Consider the following 16435-nt stretch of genomic DNA (forward strand, 5'->3'; position numbering starts at 1 on the left):
GGCTAAATTAAGGCAGAACAAAATGGTCGTGGCTGCGAAACCACACCACGGGGTACACTAAGGCAGTTCCGGTACCAGCAGAACAGTCAAATCTACCGACTCTTGCTTGACATGAGAAATGCCTTGTGAGGCTCAGGCTCCTCTCTTTTTTCCTCTCACGTGCTCGTCTTTAAGTTGCTATTTTACCCGACTTTGGTTACAATATGTGCACGCAAAAAAGGCACGTTTAATGCCAGTACAAGCACAGACAGTATCTCCAATGTTTGTGGGGGAGCAAAACTAATCATAGGTTCTGTAACCACAACTGCCTGAGCCCTGGACTGCAGGCGCCGCCCCTTTGGCAGCAGCGGCAGGCACTGACCCAAAGGCTGGCAGGAGGAGCACTGTTGTTGACAAGGATCTAGTCCCAGATCTCTCATTAAGGCTGTTCATGCCTGAGATTAGATACAGGCCAAACACAGACAGTGCATCCTGGTAAAAACATTACCCAAATGTTGAGAGCGAGGGAGCTCCCCTACTGGTGAAAACACGAGTCAACTTTGAAACACACTGGAAAAAAAAAAAAAAAAAATCTTAAATCCTAGCACTTATTCTTTAAGGTCAATGTCCACCTTCAAAGTTTGGTTGATAATTTCAAACAAGCTCACGCATCATAAATGTCTCAAATACTCAATCTCAGCATTTCTGCTTGGTACAAGGTCATTATTAGCTCTCTGGGGAGAATTCATTCTCATTGTATTTTAGCCCTCGCCTTGCTCTTCTGATTGGGCAGCGCAGGGTTCATCTGACAGACATGCAGGGTTTGGCTGCCTGCGGGCCCTGAGACAAAGAGGCTGGGTTAGCGTCCTCCTCTGAGATTCATCTGTGGGATCTTAGAGAGGATTTCACTACTCAGCAGTGCCCTGGCTCAGCCCGAGCGTCAGGAGACAGGATAACTCGATAATGTATACAAGGCACTGAATCTGATGTTATTATTCAAGTATTTGGAAATTTTGAGTCTCGGGCATCTTTTTTCATGCAGTTTCTATCATATACATGGGAAGAAACCAATACACAGATGCGTTCATATTTGTCACTATTTCAGTTCCCGCCCAGATTTTGGTAACATAACGGGTCAGTTGACTAGATTATGCAATCAGTCCTGTGACACTTCTGTTGAAATAGTTTAAAGACAAGCTGTTTAGCTTGCAGAGCCTGGTAACAAAAATTAGATCAGACACTAGATTATTATTGTAACCCCATTCCCAAAACAAGAACACCCTCCATTTTCAGTTCAATCCGGCTCGAATTAATGAATTCTATGAAAACGGGAACACATCAAAGATTAGACATGATTGAAAACATTTTTTAATACAAAACATGTCAGCTTAAGGGCTGTTTGTGCAACAGTAGAGCTGCAAATGTTCCTTTAAATCCACTAAAATAATAATCCAAAATAAAGCAACATCCAACAACAACAGCCAGCAACAGTTGCCATTAGACTTCTCACCATTAGAGGAGAAACTTTCACTTTTTTACTGCTTTATTATCCTCCTCACTGGAATATGTGATATGTTTTTAGAACTGATAATGGCTGCCAGGGCTGAGCCTTACTAGCCTGTTTAATTTAGGCTTTAAACCAGGAACCAATTATTTGCATGAGGTGTTAGTGTTGAGTGAGTATTTGGCTTTGTTGACGAGTACGCAGCGCCGCATTCTTGATCTACACTCAAAACTCATGTGAACTCTGGATAACTTACCTTTTAAAGCTAGGGCAGCTACTTGGCAGCTAGCGGTTGGCTTGATAGTTTGGCTCACACAGAGCGTGATGCTGGTTAAATTACAGGATCTTTGGGCAACCTTCGCCTTGGCAGTAAGCTGCACTATTGACTGAATTGTGTCAGACAAAGTATTAAGACGCTGATTAAAAGAAAAACAAATGATAACACTCACAGGGGTGAAGTAAATCTAAGATTAATAATGATTTAATATTGCAGTTGCCTTTCCTCAGCTGTTTTGGCAAATGAATCTCTTAATTATTGTTCAGTGTAGAGAGGTTAGTTTCACTGCAGGATAATTAAGTTGTTGTCTGCTCTCCCTTCACATGCAAGTGCTCACATCCACACAGCAAATGCACGTTATATGCAATTTTCTCAGCAAGGTTCAGCTTAAATAGAACACATTATATCAATTTGACATGAGGACAGATAATTACTGTAATTTCAGATTTCCCACAGAATGGATTGTATTTACTGGAAAAATAAATGTAAACAGAGGTTGATTAACTACAACAATTTCTCAATTTGTTGACTGACATATTTACGGAGATACAAGTGTTTGATTGATATGTTATCGTTGAGCAGGATTTTGATTCAGGGTTACAAAATGTAGCAGATTTTCACTCAGTACGTTTTAATAATGTAAGACAGAGTTGTGTTATCAGGTGTCTGGAGTAAGATCACTTTCATTATAACATGTGATACTTTACTATGGCCTTATTAAGGTGGAATGACCAATAAACTCGCCATAGACAGCAGACGTTCCATGACATAATGGTGGTCTGTCAGCATTTAAGTAAGTATAATATGAGTTTAATAACATGAACTAAACACAATGCCTAGTCTCAGATCAGATGACAGGTTAAATAAGGCCACTGTAAAGTTTAGCATTAGCAAGCAGTGGTTCGTATCAACTTCAATCGCTGATTGCTTGAGAACTCCTAAATATGAGTTGTGACATATCTGGATTGATCATCTTTCCGGTGTTAGTTTAACTTTAGAAGACTTGCCTCTGGAGATAAACACTCGAGGAAGGAACCGTGCTGACGAGATCCAAAACAAAACACAGAAGGACACTTATCAGACCAAAATAACATGTAGCTGTCAGACCTAAGCTGTCCAGATTAGAACAGAGACAAAGTCGTTGACTTCAGAACCAAACTGAAGGTGAACTGCAGAAAGAAACCTGTAAACTCAAAACTAAAATACATTAGATAAATAGATTTTTTTATATTAAATAATACTAATGCCAAACATCTTAAAGCTCCTCCTTTGTGCTTGTTCTGATGCAATATAATGAGCATTAAAAGTCATTACATTGATCCAAACACTTCATTTCATGCACTGATATTAAGCAAGTACACTGTAACTATGCCAGCTATTAGGAAGAAGACAGATAAAAGACAAGGCCGATGCTCCAGCAGAGGCGATGTTGACTCGGGGTTAATGGAGGTGCTGGTGTGCTGACTTACCACCCAGGTTGTCCATCTCCTTCTCCTGCAGCAGACTGACGGCATCATCGTCTCCCTCCAGCATCAGCTCTGTCTCGGGGTTCTGGCTGGCCACAATTTGGCTGCGGAAGACCTTCTTAGACTTGACCGCCTCGTCCTCCTCTGTGCCTGTCAAAAGAAATATTATGAAAAGAAACCACTTAATATTGAACCTGACCTCTAAAGCTCAGGTCATTATGCGTCACTGTGGTTAAACGGACAGAACACCTGGCTATGGTCTGTTCTTTGGCAAAGTCCTACACTTTTTCCTATTTTGCCACAAATGTCTGCAGTTTCCATTGATAAATTCCTGTTCAGTAATACTGTACTTTCCTGTGTGTCCACCAACAGAATGTGAAAAGGCTGTTTGAAAGTAATATATTGTACATTTCAGTAACGCATATAGAAAATCTTATAATAAACAAAAAACAATGTACAGTACAAAAAAAATGCAGCATCATCACTGAAGACCCTGCATCCATCCCACAGACACAAACCACACACACACACACACACACACACACACACACACACACACACACAGAGTATATATTCAGATTATATTAAGCAATAACTAGGAAAAAAAAAATCCTCGTGTTGCGCAGTAAGACATTTACACGTTGCAGAAACGTCAAACTAACCGACCAAAACAGGCGCCATGACCACATTTCTGATGATTAGAGAACGAGTTTAACAGCGTTATTCTCATCGAGTTTGTGCATATCCAAGTTGAAACAATCAATCTGTTTTTATAGCCTATTAACATGCATATCATCTAGTAAAATATAGAAAATAAATAAACAAACCATGGAGAATCTCTGCAGGAAATACACACAATATGCAGGATGAGCCCGATATGAGATGCTCACTAATGTAGTTGCCACAGCATATGAAGGAATGTCAGGGTACACGTTCGTTCGCTGAATACATTTCGCATGGTTGAACATCAGAGGTGTCTCAGCTTTTATTTTTAGACAAGGTCAACAATGAAACACTTTCTGTCTTTTATAAGACCAACAGTTGAGTCGGGGAAACATCTCGAGCTCGCAGTCGATTAGAGATATCATTTGCCGCTTTTGGAGGCTTGACAAGAGTGAGACTGAACAGACAGCACAATTAGGAGGCTGCTTACACCAGGATTTCATCATATGGCTATAGCGGAGCGCGCTCATTGAACAAGATGTGTTCGTACAGCCTGCAAAACAAAGGGTTCTCACAACATATTTATCAGCTTAAATCAGCCCATCTCCAACATGTGCCTGCCACACGGCTGCTCAGAACGTTTATGTGAATTTGTCTTTCTGAATGTATGGTAGGAAATAACCAGAGGAAAAACTTGCGTGTGAAAGGAAGAACACATATCAAGAAATGGGAGGTGGCTGACACCCGTCTGACATGTTTCCTTTCAGCACAGTTCTTAATTCGCTTCTCCCTCCCCTGAGGAACATGTACCTTGTCTTGAAGAGGTCACATTTGACTGTTGTCAACACTGCTACTGAGAAAAAAGTCTGCTTCCTGCTCTGTCTCATATCTGGAGTGCTTTCATCAGAGGGAGGGAAGAAGCCTGTGCGTTTCGGAAATGAATTCTGTGTAATGTTAAAAGCAAAAGCCAGCCAGCGGTCAGAGATCAAAGCAGAAAGAGTGAAACTTAAAACTGTAATTCTGTAAACCATCATTACGCTCCAAGTAATGAGGGAAAGCTCAGCAGACGGGCTGATGTTCTGATTGGCAAGTCTGTACACGGCTGACACGACCAAATAAACCATGCTGATTTCTACATGAAAACGGGCGAGAGGAGGGGGTCACCAATGCAGGACAGAAAATCAGCTTTACCCACAATGCAATTTTGCCTCACAGAAGAAGTAATGTGGTTATAAATAAGGAGAAATGAAGAGCTATGACATGAAGGAGAAAATGTGCTGACATGAAAAGTGATCTTCTCATGAGTGATAGCCCGTTGACTCCGAGACATTCATATATTAAAAGTGCGGCTGGGAGAAGGGTTACTATTTGTCACTATTAAAGGATCTGCCGTGCAGCGGTGTGAAGGCAGTCTCATTAGAAACAGTTTCATGTGTTCACCCTTGGCCACTAAATGGCAAAACAAAGAGAATGACCCTTTGAATATCTGATATAACTCACGTGAAAGACCTACAATGAAAAAGACCAGCAGACAAGTGCAGACACTAGAGACTGTGACCATCCAATCACTGAAGGAGCTAAACAGTCAAGGATCTGCTGTAAATTACACGATCAATAGGATGCTGAACTGAGCCTCAGAATACTGTTGGTCTGGTGTTATCATACATAAAATTCAAAACAAATGTAAAAACCAGCAGTTCAATTCCAGATGTAAGCGGGAGTTTTGAGAAGCTGTAAACTGAGTCAGATCTTCCCCTCAAATACTTTCAAACGTGCATCTCAAAACAATATTCACTAAGCAAAATCAATTTAAAAGAAAGGGAAAAAAAATGTTGCCCAGGCTGTGTCACTGTATAATGATGCTACACCAACTAGCATCAATCTAATTAACCTTACAAAGTGAGCAGTCCATCAGAAGCCGCGGCCATTGACTTCTCAGCGTCTCTGGAAAAACAGCAGTTTCATTTCATGTCTTCTCTCAAGCCCTTCAGGAACAGCGCCAGGAGAAGCCACCGATCACCAGTCTCACGGGTCCTCTTGTTCAATCACTGAGTTGAAACTGCTTCAGAGTGCACTAATTACACTCAGTAAAGTGCATTGCAGAGCTTTTGTGACCCCATTGGAGGCTGATGAAGATCTGCCAGCTGTGACCAAAGGAGGACGGCCCTGAGCCCTCATCGCTGGGGTTCAACAAGGATCCATGGTGTTGAGTTCCTTCTAGGTATCTACTACTGCTATCTACTAGACTGTCGACTGTGGCATGATTTAAAAAAAATTATAATGGGTTTGGATAGGAGGACAAACGAAATCTGATTTTACATTTCATCCTGAAGTCAGAGTTAAGTTACTGACCTGATACTAAAAATGTGTTTTGCTTTTGAGAATGTATTTATTATGCAGTGTAGAAAATCATGTAGAAAAGGTGGACGGGATGCCATGCCACGGCCTCTTTACTTCTTTAATGTGATGTGACTCCTGTTGAAACAGGATTTGGTGTCAGGATATAACACACTGAGGGATCATTAGCAGTTCAGGAGAAAAAGGGTCATATAGTTTGATAGACAACATGCATGAGCAGCAATATTTGTGTTTCAGACAAAGAGGTAATCCTTTTCTTCAGAGTCACAGAGTGATGACATCATGTAAATGTGTTTGTTTTTTTTCTGTGAACAAGCTAAAGCTCGGTTCATATAAATCTTACAATATTAGATACAAGCAACCAGTTTGGAAATCTCTCAGTGTACAGTAGTTTTACTGTTCAGTATGGAACAGATACGAGCTGAAAGGCCTTTAAAAGACTGTTGAATTACTGTTGCCAAGGCTCCATGTTTCATATACTGTAATGCTGGAGTTTTGTGGCACTGGCCTTTCATTTTTATAGCCTCATGAGAGCGAGCATGAGATTTCCGAAGTCTCCTCTGTATTATACACTCTGCCTCAAACACTTCACTGCCACTCCTCAAGAAGAAATCCACAACATCATGTTTCACTTAAGGTTCAACTAATATATATGGGTGCTTCTCTTCAGGAGAAAAAAAAAAGCTGATTTCACAAATACTTTAGGTAATGCAATATCCACGACTATAAATAAAATACAAAACACCACGTTTGCTTTTTTCGAGAAGTTTTCATGAAGCGGTTTGATCAGCGAAGCAAGATCTGGCGGAAAAAAAAAAAAAAAAAAAACGGCGAACACCAGGTTCTCGTAGAAATCGCAGAATGTTTGTCAACTGATATGACAAGCAACATTTTGGACACAGCTAAAGACGAAACAGCTATCTGGACCTCTCTCTAAACAAAGGCTCGGACAGAGAGCTTTAACGCCGGAGCGACTGCAGATATTATTCTGCTTTGTGTCTCATTCTGTCAGATCTCTGTAGATAACACGCACGAGCACAAGCCTCGGCTTTTTCTGCTACACTATCTGATAATGTACATCAGGGTTTTGTGCAGTCCTTCCAAAAATCCATACGTGAGCTCTATAGAATGTTTTAAATATATCTCTTCCGTTTCCCAGACTCTGTCCGTGTCAGATCCTGCCCTCCTACGCTCCCTCTCCACGGGCTCCACATTCCACATGGAGAGAAAAAGTCCAGTCCACGGGATTGCATTACCGCTAGGGCGATGCAATTCTGCCCTCTGTCTCTTCACTTTTATTTACTCTGCAATGAAAGATGAAATGAGGGGGAACAAATGACAGCTTCATACTTCCTGTGATGCAAGCCATCCGTTTAGCAGAGAATGTGTTTTGAGACTGCAGAAGTAAACATTATAACTTTGATGTAGGGGAGTTTATACGGTGCAGACGCTTCCTCTTGGGGTGATCTTTATTCAATATCCTGGGAAGTACAGTGCGTGTCTACTGTGCTGCCTCAGGTCACAAATAACCTCATCTTCTCTTGATCAAAACATTAACAGCAGAGTCTAATAATCCCAACATCTGGACCCGATGGTGAGGTATCAACATAGCTGTTTCTGAACATGTCATGAATTTGCTGAAAGGCCGCGTTCAAATGCCCATGTTTGCATGTTGCTAAATGCCCTAATGTCACAGTTTAATATCTGTGATCATAAAGCTGGAGAGGGTTAATATCACATCACGAGGCTGATGCCTCTGCAGCAGTAAAGAGCTATAAAGATCTCCGCCCGGGGCAATCAGCTCAGAGAGAAGCGGCTCACATGAAATGAGACAGCAAGGACACCCGGAGGTAAAACACCCCGTTAAACACTTGGATCAATATTAACGTGACTTCCATTTCATGCTTGCCCAATTCCAATCACCTAACAATATACTCTGATACTGGGCCGTGACTGGCTGTAACAGGGCAGGTTATTACAGGCAGAGGGCAGAGACAGAATGTGCTGGCTAAGCTGTCAATGCTGCTAATAGACAACGAGGCAGAGTTTAAGGCAGAGTTTAACCTCCCATCACACACACGTTCATGAAGGTACACACTCTCTCACACACACACACACACACACAGACACACACAGTGCACAAAAGTGATTACAAAGGTTACACTGATGCACACGTTTGGCCAATATATCAACCTGATTTTTAAAAAAGTTTCCCTTCGACATGTGCACTCTCCAGGAATTTTAGGTAGCATGATAATGTATTTTTTTTTTTTTTTGGTCAGAGGATGATCTAAACTCTGTCCTTCACAAAAAGGTCAAATTTTAACATTTGGGTTTTAAAAATATTGTTATTGGCAACTTTAGTCTAAAAATATCAATATCAGCTTTCAAAAACACGTTTTCAACACTGGTCAAGTATTCTTTCCCGGAAAGCTGCACAACAAATGAAATTAATCCCACTTCTAAAACAGCAAAAAAAAAATAAATATATATATATATATAAAAAATAAAAAATTCATTTCTTGCTTCCTATCTACGAGAAAACAAAGCAGACTGTCAGAGTCTTGGATGCTGTCAAAAACGACACAAGCTCCTCACTCACTGAAATGTTCTTGTGAAAAATAAACTCTCCTGTTCACTTTCATTTTCCCCAAGTGAGCTTGTAAGACTGACGTTTACTGTGAGCACCACAGTGTAAGTCTGCCCTCTTCAAACTCAAGATGGTGGCTGAGCATATATTGTCATATCTTGCTGTCAAACCAGAAACTGTGTATTCAATTTGCACAACCTAGTGGTTCTCCAATAGGCCCAGATTTTAAAGCTTTAGTAATGACTCTCAAGGGTCAGCTCAAACAAGTCTCTTTGTTTTTCTACTCTGGTGTCTACAAAGCCGGCAAGCCACTTAAAAGTTCCATAGAGTCCCTGTCAGATTTAGGAAACAAACTCTGGATGTTATGACTCATGGATATCCCCCCTCTGAGCCTCTGCACCGGGGTTATCTGCTAAAGACAGGTCCTACCTTTAATACCAGGCTAATTAAAGGTGAATATTCATAATTAAAAACCTCCACAAACTGTCAAAGCACATTTAAAACAAAAACTGCCAACTGTCACCCCCAACGAAATCTATTGAAGCTCCACAAAAGAACAAAAGAGCCTTCTCATTTTCACTCACCAAAACCTGCCGTTGGTGGGGCAGCCACATCAAAGCCTGCTGGAAAAAGCCTGAAAGTGCAGCTCACCTCTCAAGGAGAGAGAGAAGGCCACCCGACCGCAGGCAGTCCCTTTCACTTAAAAAGTTTATACATTATTCCGCTCATTACAGCCACCACATGCCAGCAGAACTCTTCAGTCAACGACACTGGGGCATTAATGTCAATCAACAGAAACAAAACAGATAGCTCAACAGCATATTCCACTGATCTGATGGGCTAAATAACATCATATGTATTTGTGGCCTTGTCTTGAGAACATCTGTCTCATAAGTCACTTAAGGAGATGATACACACATACACCCTTTTGAACAACTGCACAGAGGACAGGGAGGCCGATCGGCGATGCTAACACACAAATTTAGCAGATGGAGCAATGGAAATGGATGGATTTCTCTCTGCCTTCAGTATGATCTCCCCAGCTTTGAAGTAATTTCCACATGAAAAAAAAAAAACATCCATAGAAATATTATGTGTTTTATGTTTATGTACAATCAGATGCAACACCTTACAGAAATGTTTCAATGAAAATCTTTGGAGTATCACATATTTATGGTCTCTCAGTTTGGAAAGCAGCTCTGAAAACTTTGCAGCTTGCTCCTCCTCCAGAGGATGCGAAGGACAAAATAACTAAGGCGCTTAAAGAGCGACAAAATAATGAGTACGTGTCAAAAACAGATTAAAGCATGAATGAAAAGGCGCAGGCTGAAGGCAGAGCTTATTATGCTTCCCCTCATTTTTTATTAGCGAGGATTGTTTGCAGCATGCTGAGAATATGGATGAAAAGGCAGATTATGCTGTGGGACTAGTTTGAGAGTTTTCTATTGATGTTTTACAGGTTTGCTGGTGTTTACAGGTAAGTAATATTGATGCAATACAATGCAATTTCTTTGCAGATGATACTGGAGTTCTTACAGGCCTTTAATGTTTCTAAAAATGCTTAAACTGTAGCATTTGTATCCTTGAGTCCTTCCCACCTATCAACACATCACCAAAAGCCCACAAAATTAGCTTATGTCTAAAAATAATGGAGGCACTACAAACTTTAAAGCAGACGGTGCAATTATTTCATGTGTGTCTCATACATGGACCACCTGCAGCCGAGGCAACAGCTGGCATGTGTTTATCTACAAAGCTGCCATAATCTTAATACAGCAGCCACGGCAGAGCTAGAGTTGAAAGCAGCCGGATGAAATCCTGAACCCGGCCAACGGTCGGCGTCAGTAGCTCAGCACTGAGATAGCCAGAGGTCAGAGAACATTGTGATCATTGTGCATGTGTTGCTGTGAGTCTGCCGTCATTTTAAAAGGCTACCCTGACCATAATGCATTGCCTGTTTTCTATTTTCTATAAAGTAAAGAACGCGCTTACTCCATTAATTTCAGAATCAATACATTCACCCTGGTGCCGTTAATACATTTTCTCTGCTATTCAATTACAGGCAGGAGAGAGGGGCCAAGGGTGTTTAATAGTACTGAGCTGCTTTCCTTTAAAAGTCGGTGTTGCATGACATAAGGCAAAATTGACACAAGGTGGTGGGCAACACTACAAGACTGCCTGGGTCAATCAGAAAAGTTTCAGGCAAAGGGAAGAAACAATAAAGGGAGAGATCCAATTTGTTCCTGAGTGTGTGTTGTGATGGAAATAAAAGGTGCAATAAAATGGATGTGTCATGTTCAATTCACAGGACTCATAAATACGTTGCCTATAAAAATGACACAGGTTCTCTTTAGCAATATGCTAATGTATATGGACAAGCCTGGACTAACATTAGCACACTTTTAATGCTTTTTCTGTAATTCTTTAATGGAAACACTGATATTCTACACTTAATATGGAGTAATGATGGCCTTGAATTTTCAGCTCCTTAATTCTGATAAACTCACCATACTCCTGCAGTGACTTGCATGTGACATCTAAGTGGGTGGAGCCAAATGGGTTTCTGACAAATCTCCGCCTCCGCCGCAGGTCATCTTCCCAGTAGTCCAGGCGCCAGAAGTCATGCAGCTGACTACAAGAGAGACAAGAAGACGGGGGGAGGTTAGATGGAGCACACACCCCTCAGTGACGGTCTGATTACAGCAGCCACTTCCTTATCAGGGGAAAAAATCTTGAGGAGAAAAATCAGGCCACAGATAGCACATTTATTTAGGCTGACTGGTGGCATGCTCTGCAGACGCCCCGTAATGTTAGCTCTGGTAAAGCCTATAGTATCAGAACAGCAGGGAGCAGCAGCCGCCGCCGCACACATAAATCACAGGCACTCCCATTAACAAATACAGCATCAAATTACAAGTATAAATGGCACAGCTTGCCTCCTTTTTTACAATGTTTTTTAACAAGTCTTGTAAATCAAAGGTAGGAACCTCAACGCAGACAGCGTGGGGTTTAATGATCGGGGTCTTGGGGCGGTTGAGGCATGAGCCTATAAAACAAGCCCCCTCCCTGCATATGTGGAGCCATGATTAAAATAATGTGCTGAAATATTCATTGAAATGATTCCCAGAGCCCTGGAGCAACCCGACAGAAAATTGCATTTTTATTCATTATTAATAACAGCGAATTAGGGTCGTAAAAAAAAAAGAAAAAGAAGAAAACAGTTCCAGCATGTGGTAACCATCTTTGTAAATGATTATTCCAACATTAGTGAGGACCTGGGATAATTTTATTGCTTGCAGCTAATGCAAACCATTAAGCAGCAGGACTAGCATTAGGTTACTAAGTGCTGCTTATTCCAACTGTGCACTAGCTGGAGCTATTTCAAAGCCTTCGCATTTCCTTTACAGGGAAATACAGCAAAGGAATCTTGCTTTAATTTACCCTTAACAGGTAAGTGTAACACATAAGGAATAGCAATGATTCAAGTAATTTGTGTGCAGCTGACGGGAAGGGAAGAGGTGATCACATCAGCCTGGTATGAGGTTCATTTTCATTTCATTTTCAGTCAAATGTGAAGAAATATGGCATCGCTGTTTAATTTTGTTCAACAACAGCTACAGTATGTGTGAGAAGAAGACAACACTCCAATATGCACACAGTTTAACTCACACAGACAGTTTTACTGCCATTTGTTACACAAACATGAAGTACATGTAGTAGAAATGAACGCTTTATGCTCTTGTTGTTAAACCAGTTCAAAAAAGCAAAATACCAGAAAAAGCCACCCAAAGCTCCAAATAAAACCTTGGATCTTGCACTGCGTGTCCAAATCCAAGCAGAGATTTTTCAGTGTGTGAAGGATACAGTAAGACCTTGGCAGGCAGCCGCCTATTGCATTGTATGGTTTCTTCCCCCTTCCCTGCCACAGCACTGAAGCAGTCTAAACAGATTAAAGTGTTACAGGGGATCACATCACAAAATACAGCCTGCTTGCTCCATGAATATAATATCTACAAATGTCAGAAATCAAGAGGCTCAGGAGACTTAGCCGGGCTCTGACAGCAACAAGAGCTCAGTTTCAGTTAAGTATCAATCAAAATGGAGAGCGTGTGTGTGTGTGTGTGAGTGCGCGTGCAAGTGTGCGCTCATTGTATGCACGAAGTATCATGAGCTGTATGCAAAGCAAGACTGAACGCCTTGAGCTTGTCCCCTGTCAATCTCCCTCAAAGCTTAACTAAGGAAAAGAGAGATGTCAGTGGGTTGAAAGGAGAAACCCACGTAAGTGATATTGTAAACGCGAGATTACACAGTGTGAAAAAATGTAAATCCACTGGAGGCAACTGGGCGATTACCGCTGAAGATTATGTCCCCTAATTCTTTGTGCAAAAAGACGGCAGATGCAAGCGGGGGATAAATCCGCCACTTTGAAGATTCCCTTATAAAAGTATTAACTGAGTCTTATTTGGTCTGCTTTAGGACGCTCGTGTGAGTACAACTTCAGTTTATGCCAAAATATCTTCATTTGTCTTTAGCAGCACCCAAAAGCACGATAAAGCAATCCCTCAAGTTCTAATGACTGATTGATGAGCTGGATGCCAATATTTTGACGCGTCTTCTCCTTGTTCTGTCCTGTGCAGATGGTTTCAGTTTGAATGTGGTATTCTTCTGTAGGACCGATGATATTATAGACTATGTGGTCAGTGCTAGACCGGATTTGGCCTGTGCCAAAGCGTTGTGCTGACGGACCTCCTCTCTGAGGGTGGTCCACAGAGTGCTCAGGAGGATTGCACTCCTGATGGAGATCTACAGTTGGGAGCAACTGAGCCCTCACACAGGGGATTTCTGAGGTGGCTCCGAGCCACCAAACAGTGCAGCCATGTCTTCAAAACATGGTGGGAAGTGAGGAATAAGCAAGAAGTTCAACATTTTGTCAAACTCACGTCCTCGTCACTCACATGGGACTCATAACCATTTTGTAAAATTGCACTTGGCAAGCACGTGCACAGGTTTGTGCCATTTTAATATATTGCAACAGTAACAATCAAGCAGATAAAACATAACTCCTGTTTTAGAATCTTTAACACAAACCTCGTTGCCTGTATTGTCTGTCTAACAACAACAAATTGTCCATCCAATAGTATTCTTTATTAAGCCGAGTTGACTCGAGACCTCCTCATTTTCCTCATCAAATGTGTCTGGCTTCATGACAACCATAAAGAATGGCTGTGAGCCGGCCTCCTACAAACTGGCAAAATTTATTAGGCCCGTCACCCATCAATCACCCAAATGGATTTCAAACCGCATTTTAAAAGCTAATTTTCCAGCACTGATAACCTACAGGAAACAGGAGCACCATTATTTATGGATGCTTTCAGACTTGCTAAGTGCAGTAGGATGAATGTGTGAGAGGACTATCGTCTATTCTCTACTCCCTCAAATAGGTATTTAAAGTGCACCTCTCCTCAATGAGCCAGTGTTGAGGTTTCTGAGTTGCCAGATCTCACACCCCAGTCTACAGGGAACGTGTTTTGTTTGTAAAAGGAAAGCGAAAGCTGACAGGCATAATTCAAAATAAAATGGGGAGGAAAAAATAAAAAATAAGTGGCAGTTTTATAGGAAACTATATCATATTTCTAGAAAAGACAGACAGGTAGCAATGGCTAATATTGGATTACTGTTCTATTAGGGCAGCAGAGATATTTTGCTTTTCCATATTTTCTGCTTATTTGGAGAAAAGTATCTGTGGTTGTTTAAAAGGGTAAACTTGAGCCAGTTTAAGGAAGAACCTGTGCCTTTACCAGTACGGCACCAGAACGGTGGACTGAAACATGTACACAGCTGAGGGTCTCATGGTTAAAGATATTTCCTTTTCATTCCATTTATGCTCAGAGGAGATTTGTGTGAGGCGGTCAAGAGGAAGGACAGGGACATGCTGATGCAATAAAACACCATTATACTCTTTTAAATGCTTCCACTGGTGACATTAGCAGGGGGTAATTATAATAAATGCCAGTAATCAGTGACAATTCTATTCAAAGGCGCAGTGACTGGTTTCTATCACAAACACACTGGGACACTGAACACACGTCAGCTTGTAGTGCAGCACTGAGGACAAGGGGTCTTTTCTCTCGTTTTCAGCTGTCTATGAATTACAAAGTCCATGACGAAGTGTTTGAGATGCAAGTGTCGCTGACATTAAAAAAAGTACAGTTGAAAATTAAAATCAAAAAATGAAATAAAAACTATTGGTAAGATAACATGTACCTGCCCAAACTGAATTTTTGAGGAGATTCTGACACCATATTCAGTCCAGAAATGTAAGAAAAGACCTTTCAATTGTCCAAATAGCATTACTTAATTGAACCGGTCGTTTGATCCCATTAATGTAACACACACATATGTGGATCGGTAATGATCAGGATTCCACGCATCATGAAAACCATCAGGCGGTCTGCAGACACTAAAAGCCGAAGCAAGGAAATGCTAACACATTGCCTGTCAACCAGTGCATTCTGTTTGCTAAGCATTTTTTATACCACAGTCCTCAACATACTGCTGCTGGAAAAAAAAAAATATACCCGCAAAAAAGACACTGTGAATCAAGAAGTGATGACTGGCAGCCATATGGTGATGAGCATTTCTCAGCCCACTGCTTTCAAAGGAACCTATAAACTAAGAAAAAAAAAAATCACAGTAATTTCCTCTATAAAAACACATCGAGTTTGATCATGCGTCTGTCAAATGCCAAGTGTTAAGTGACCGTAGGGCCAACATCATGATCAGATTATCACAGAGGGCTGCAAATGGTACACAAGACTTTCATCTCTTTAATTTAGCCATTTTTTATCATCACTACACTCAACACTGCTGCAGTCATGAGGATACCGAGCTAAGATCCAAATGCTTCTAGTTACTGGATATGACTTTTCTTTTGTAGATTGAGAGATAGAGAATAGACACTCTGAGGAATGGGTATTGGACAAAGACAAAAGGGAAACAACAGAGCAGCAACAAGATTAACTCCAGGTCATCTGGTGTAATGAAGACAGACGTACGCGTTCAGACGAGGGATGAGGATCTGCACTGTACTGTAGGTGAACTCCCCTGGATCGCCAGCTTTGTGGATCCCCATCTTTCATCGGAAATGGGGCACAGTCAGGCGATGCCCAGCTCAATTTCAGCACCCGATGAAATTGATGATTGTGTGAATGGGCCTCTTTCCAAAGATAATTAGCACAGTGTGCAAGGTTAAGAGTGCCCCAAGGGAATAGAGCCTGGTGTAGGTCAAGAACAAATGCAAGTAGAGAGAATATCAGCATGCAAGAACAAAGGAGCATCATGTTTTAAATAATATCTAATTAAAGGAAGACTTAAAAAAAAAAAAACATTATCACTTGCAAGCTGTTTTAAAGGAGCTGCATTTTTTTAACCCTGTAGGTAGTGGACTGAACAATGCAAGACGGAGGACGCAATCCATAATCTTACTAATTTTACACAAAAGTATGTCTTTAAGAGACACATTTCATCGATCACAAGAACAAGAACGTCAAAAAGAAGAACATCCTTGAATCATAAGCCTTGTACTGTCAGGCTGATTT

The 16435-nt window shown here is 41.2% G+C and overlaps 1 protein-coding gene across 4 annotated transcripts in view; it reads right to left on the reverse strand.

Moving 5' to 3' along the window:
• Positions 1–16435, reverse strand: part of nbeab (neurobeachin b) — a 183307-nt gene that overhangs the window by 58830 nt on the left and 108042 nt on the right. For all 4 annotated transcript variants that reach the window (XM_076734998.1, XM_076734997.1, XM_076735000.1 and 1 more), the window contains 2 exons: positions 11345–11469; positions 3230–3376 (listed from right to left, as the gene is read on the reverse strand). In XM_076734998.1, coding sequence (XP_076591113.1) covers positions 3230–3376; positions 11345–11469 — 272 coding nt within the window. The remainder of the gene's footprint in view (positions 1–3229; positions 3377–11344; positions 11470–16435) is intronic.

Source organism: Chaetodon auriga, chromosome 7 (assembly GCF_051107435.1).
Source record: "Chaetodon auriga isolate fChaAug3 chromosome 7, fChaAug3.hap1, whole genome shotgun sequence".
Classification (NCBI taxonomy): domain Eukaryota; kingdom Metazoa; phylum Chordata; class Actinopteri; order Chaetodontiformes; family Chaetodontidae; genus Chaetodon; species Chaetodon auriga.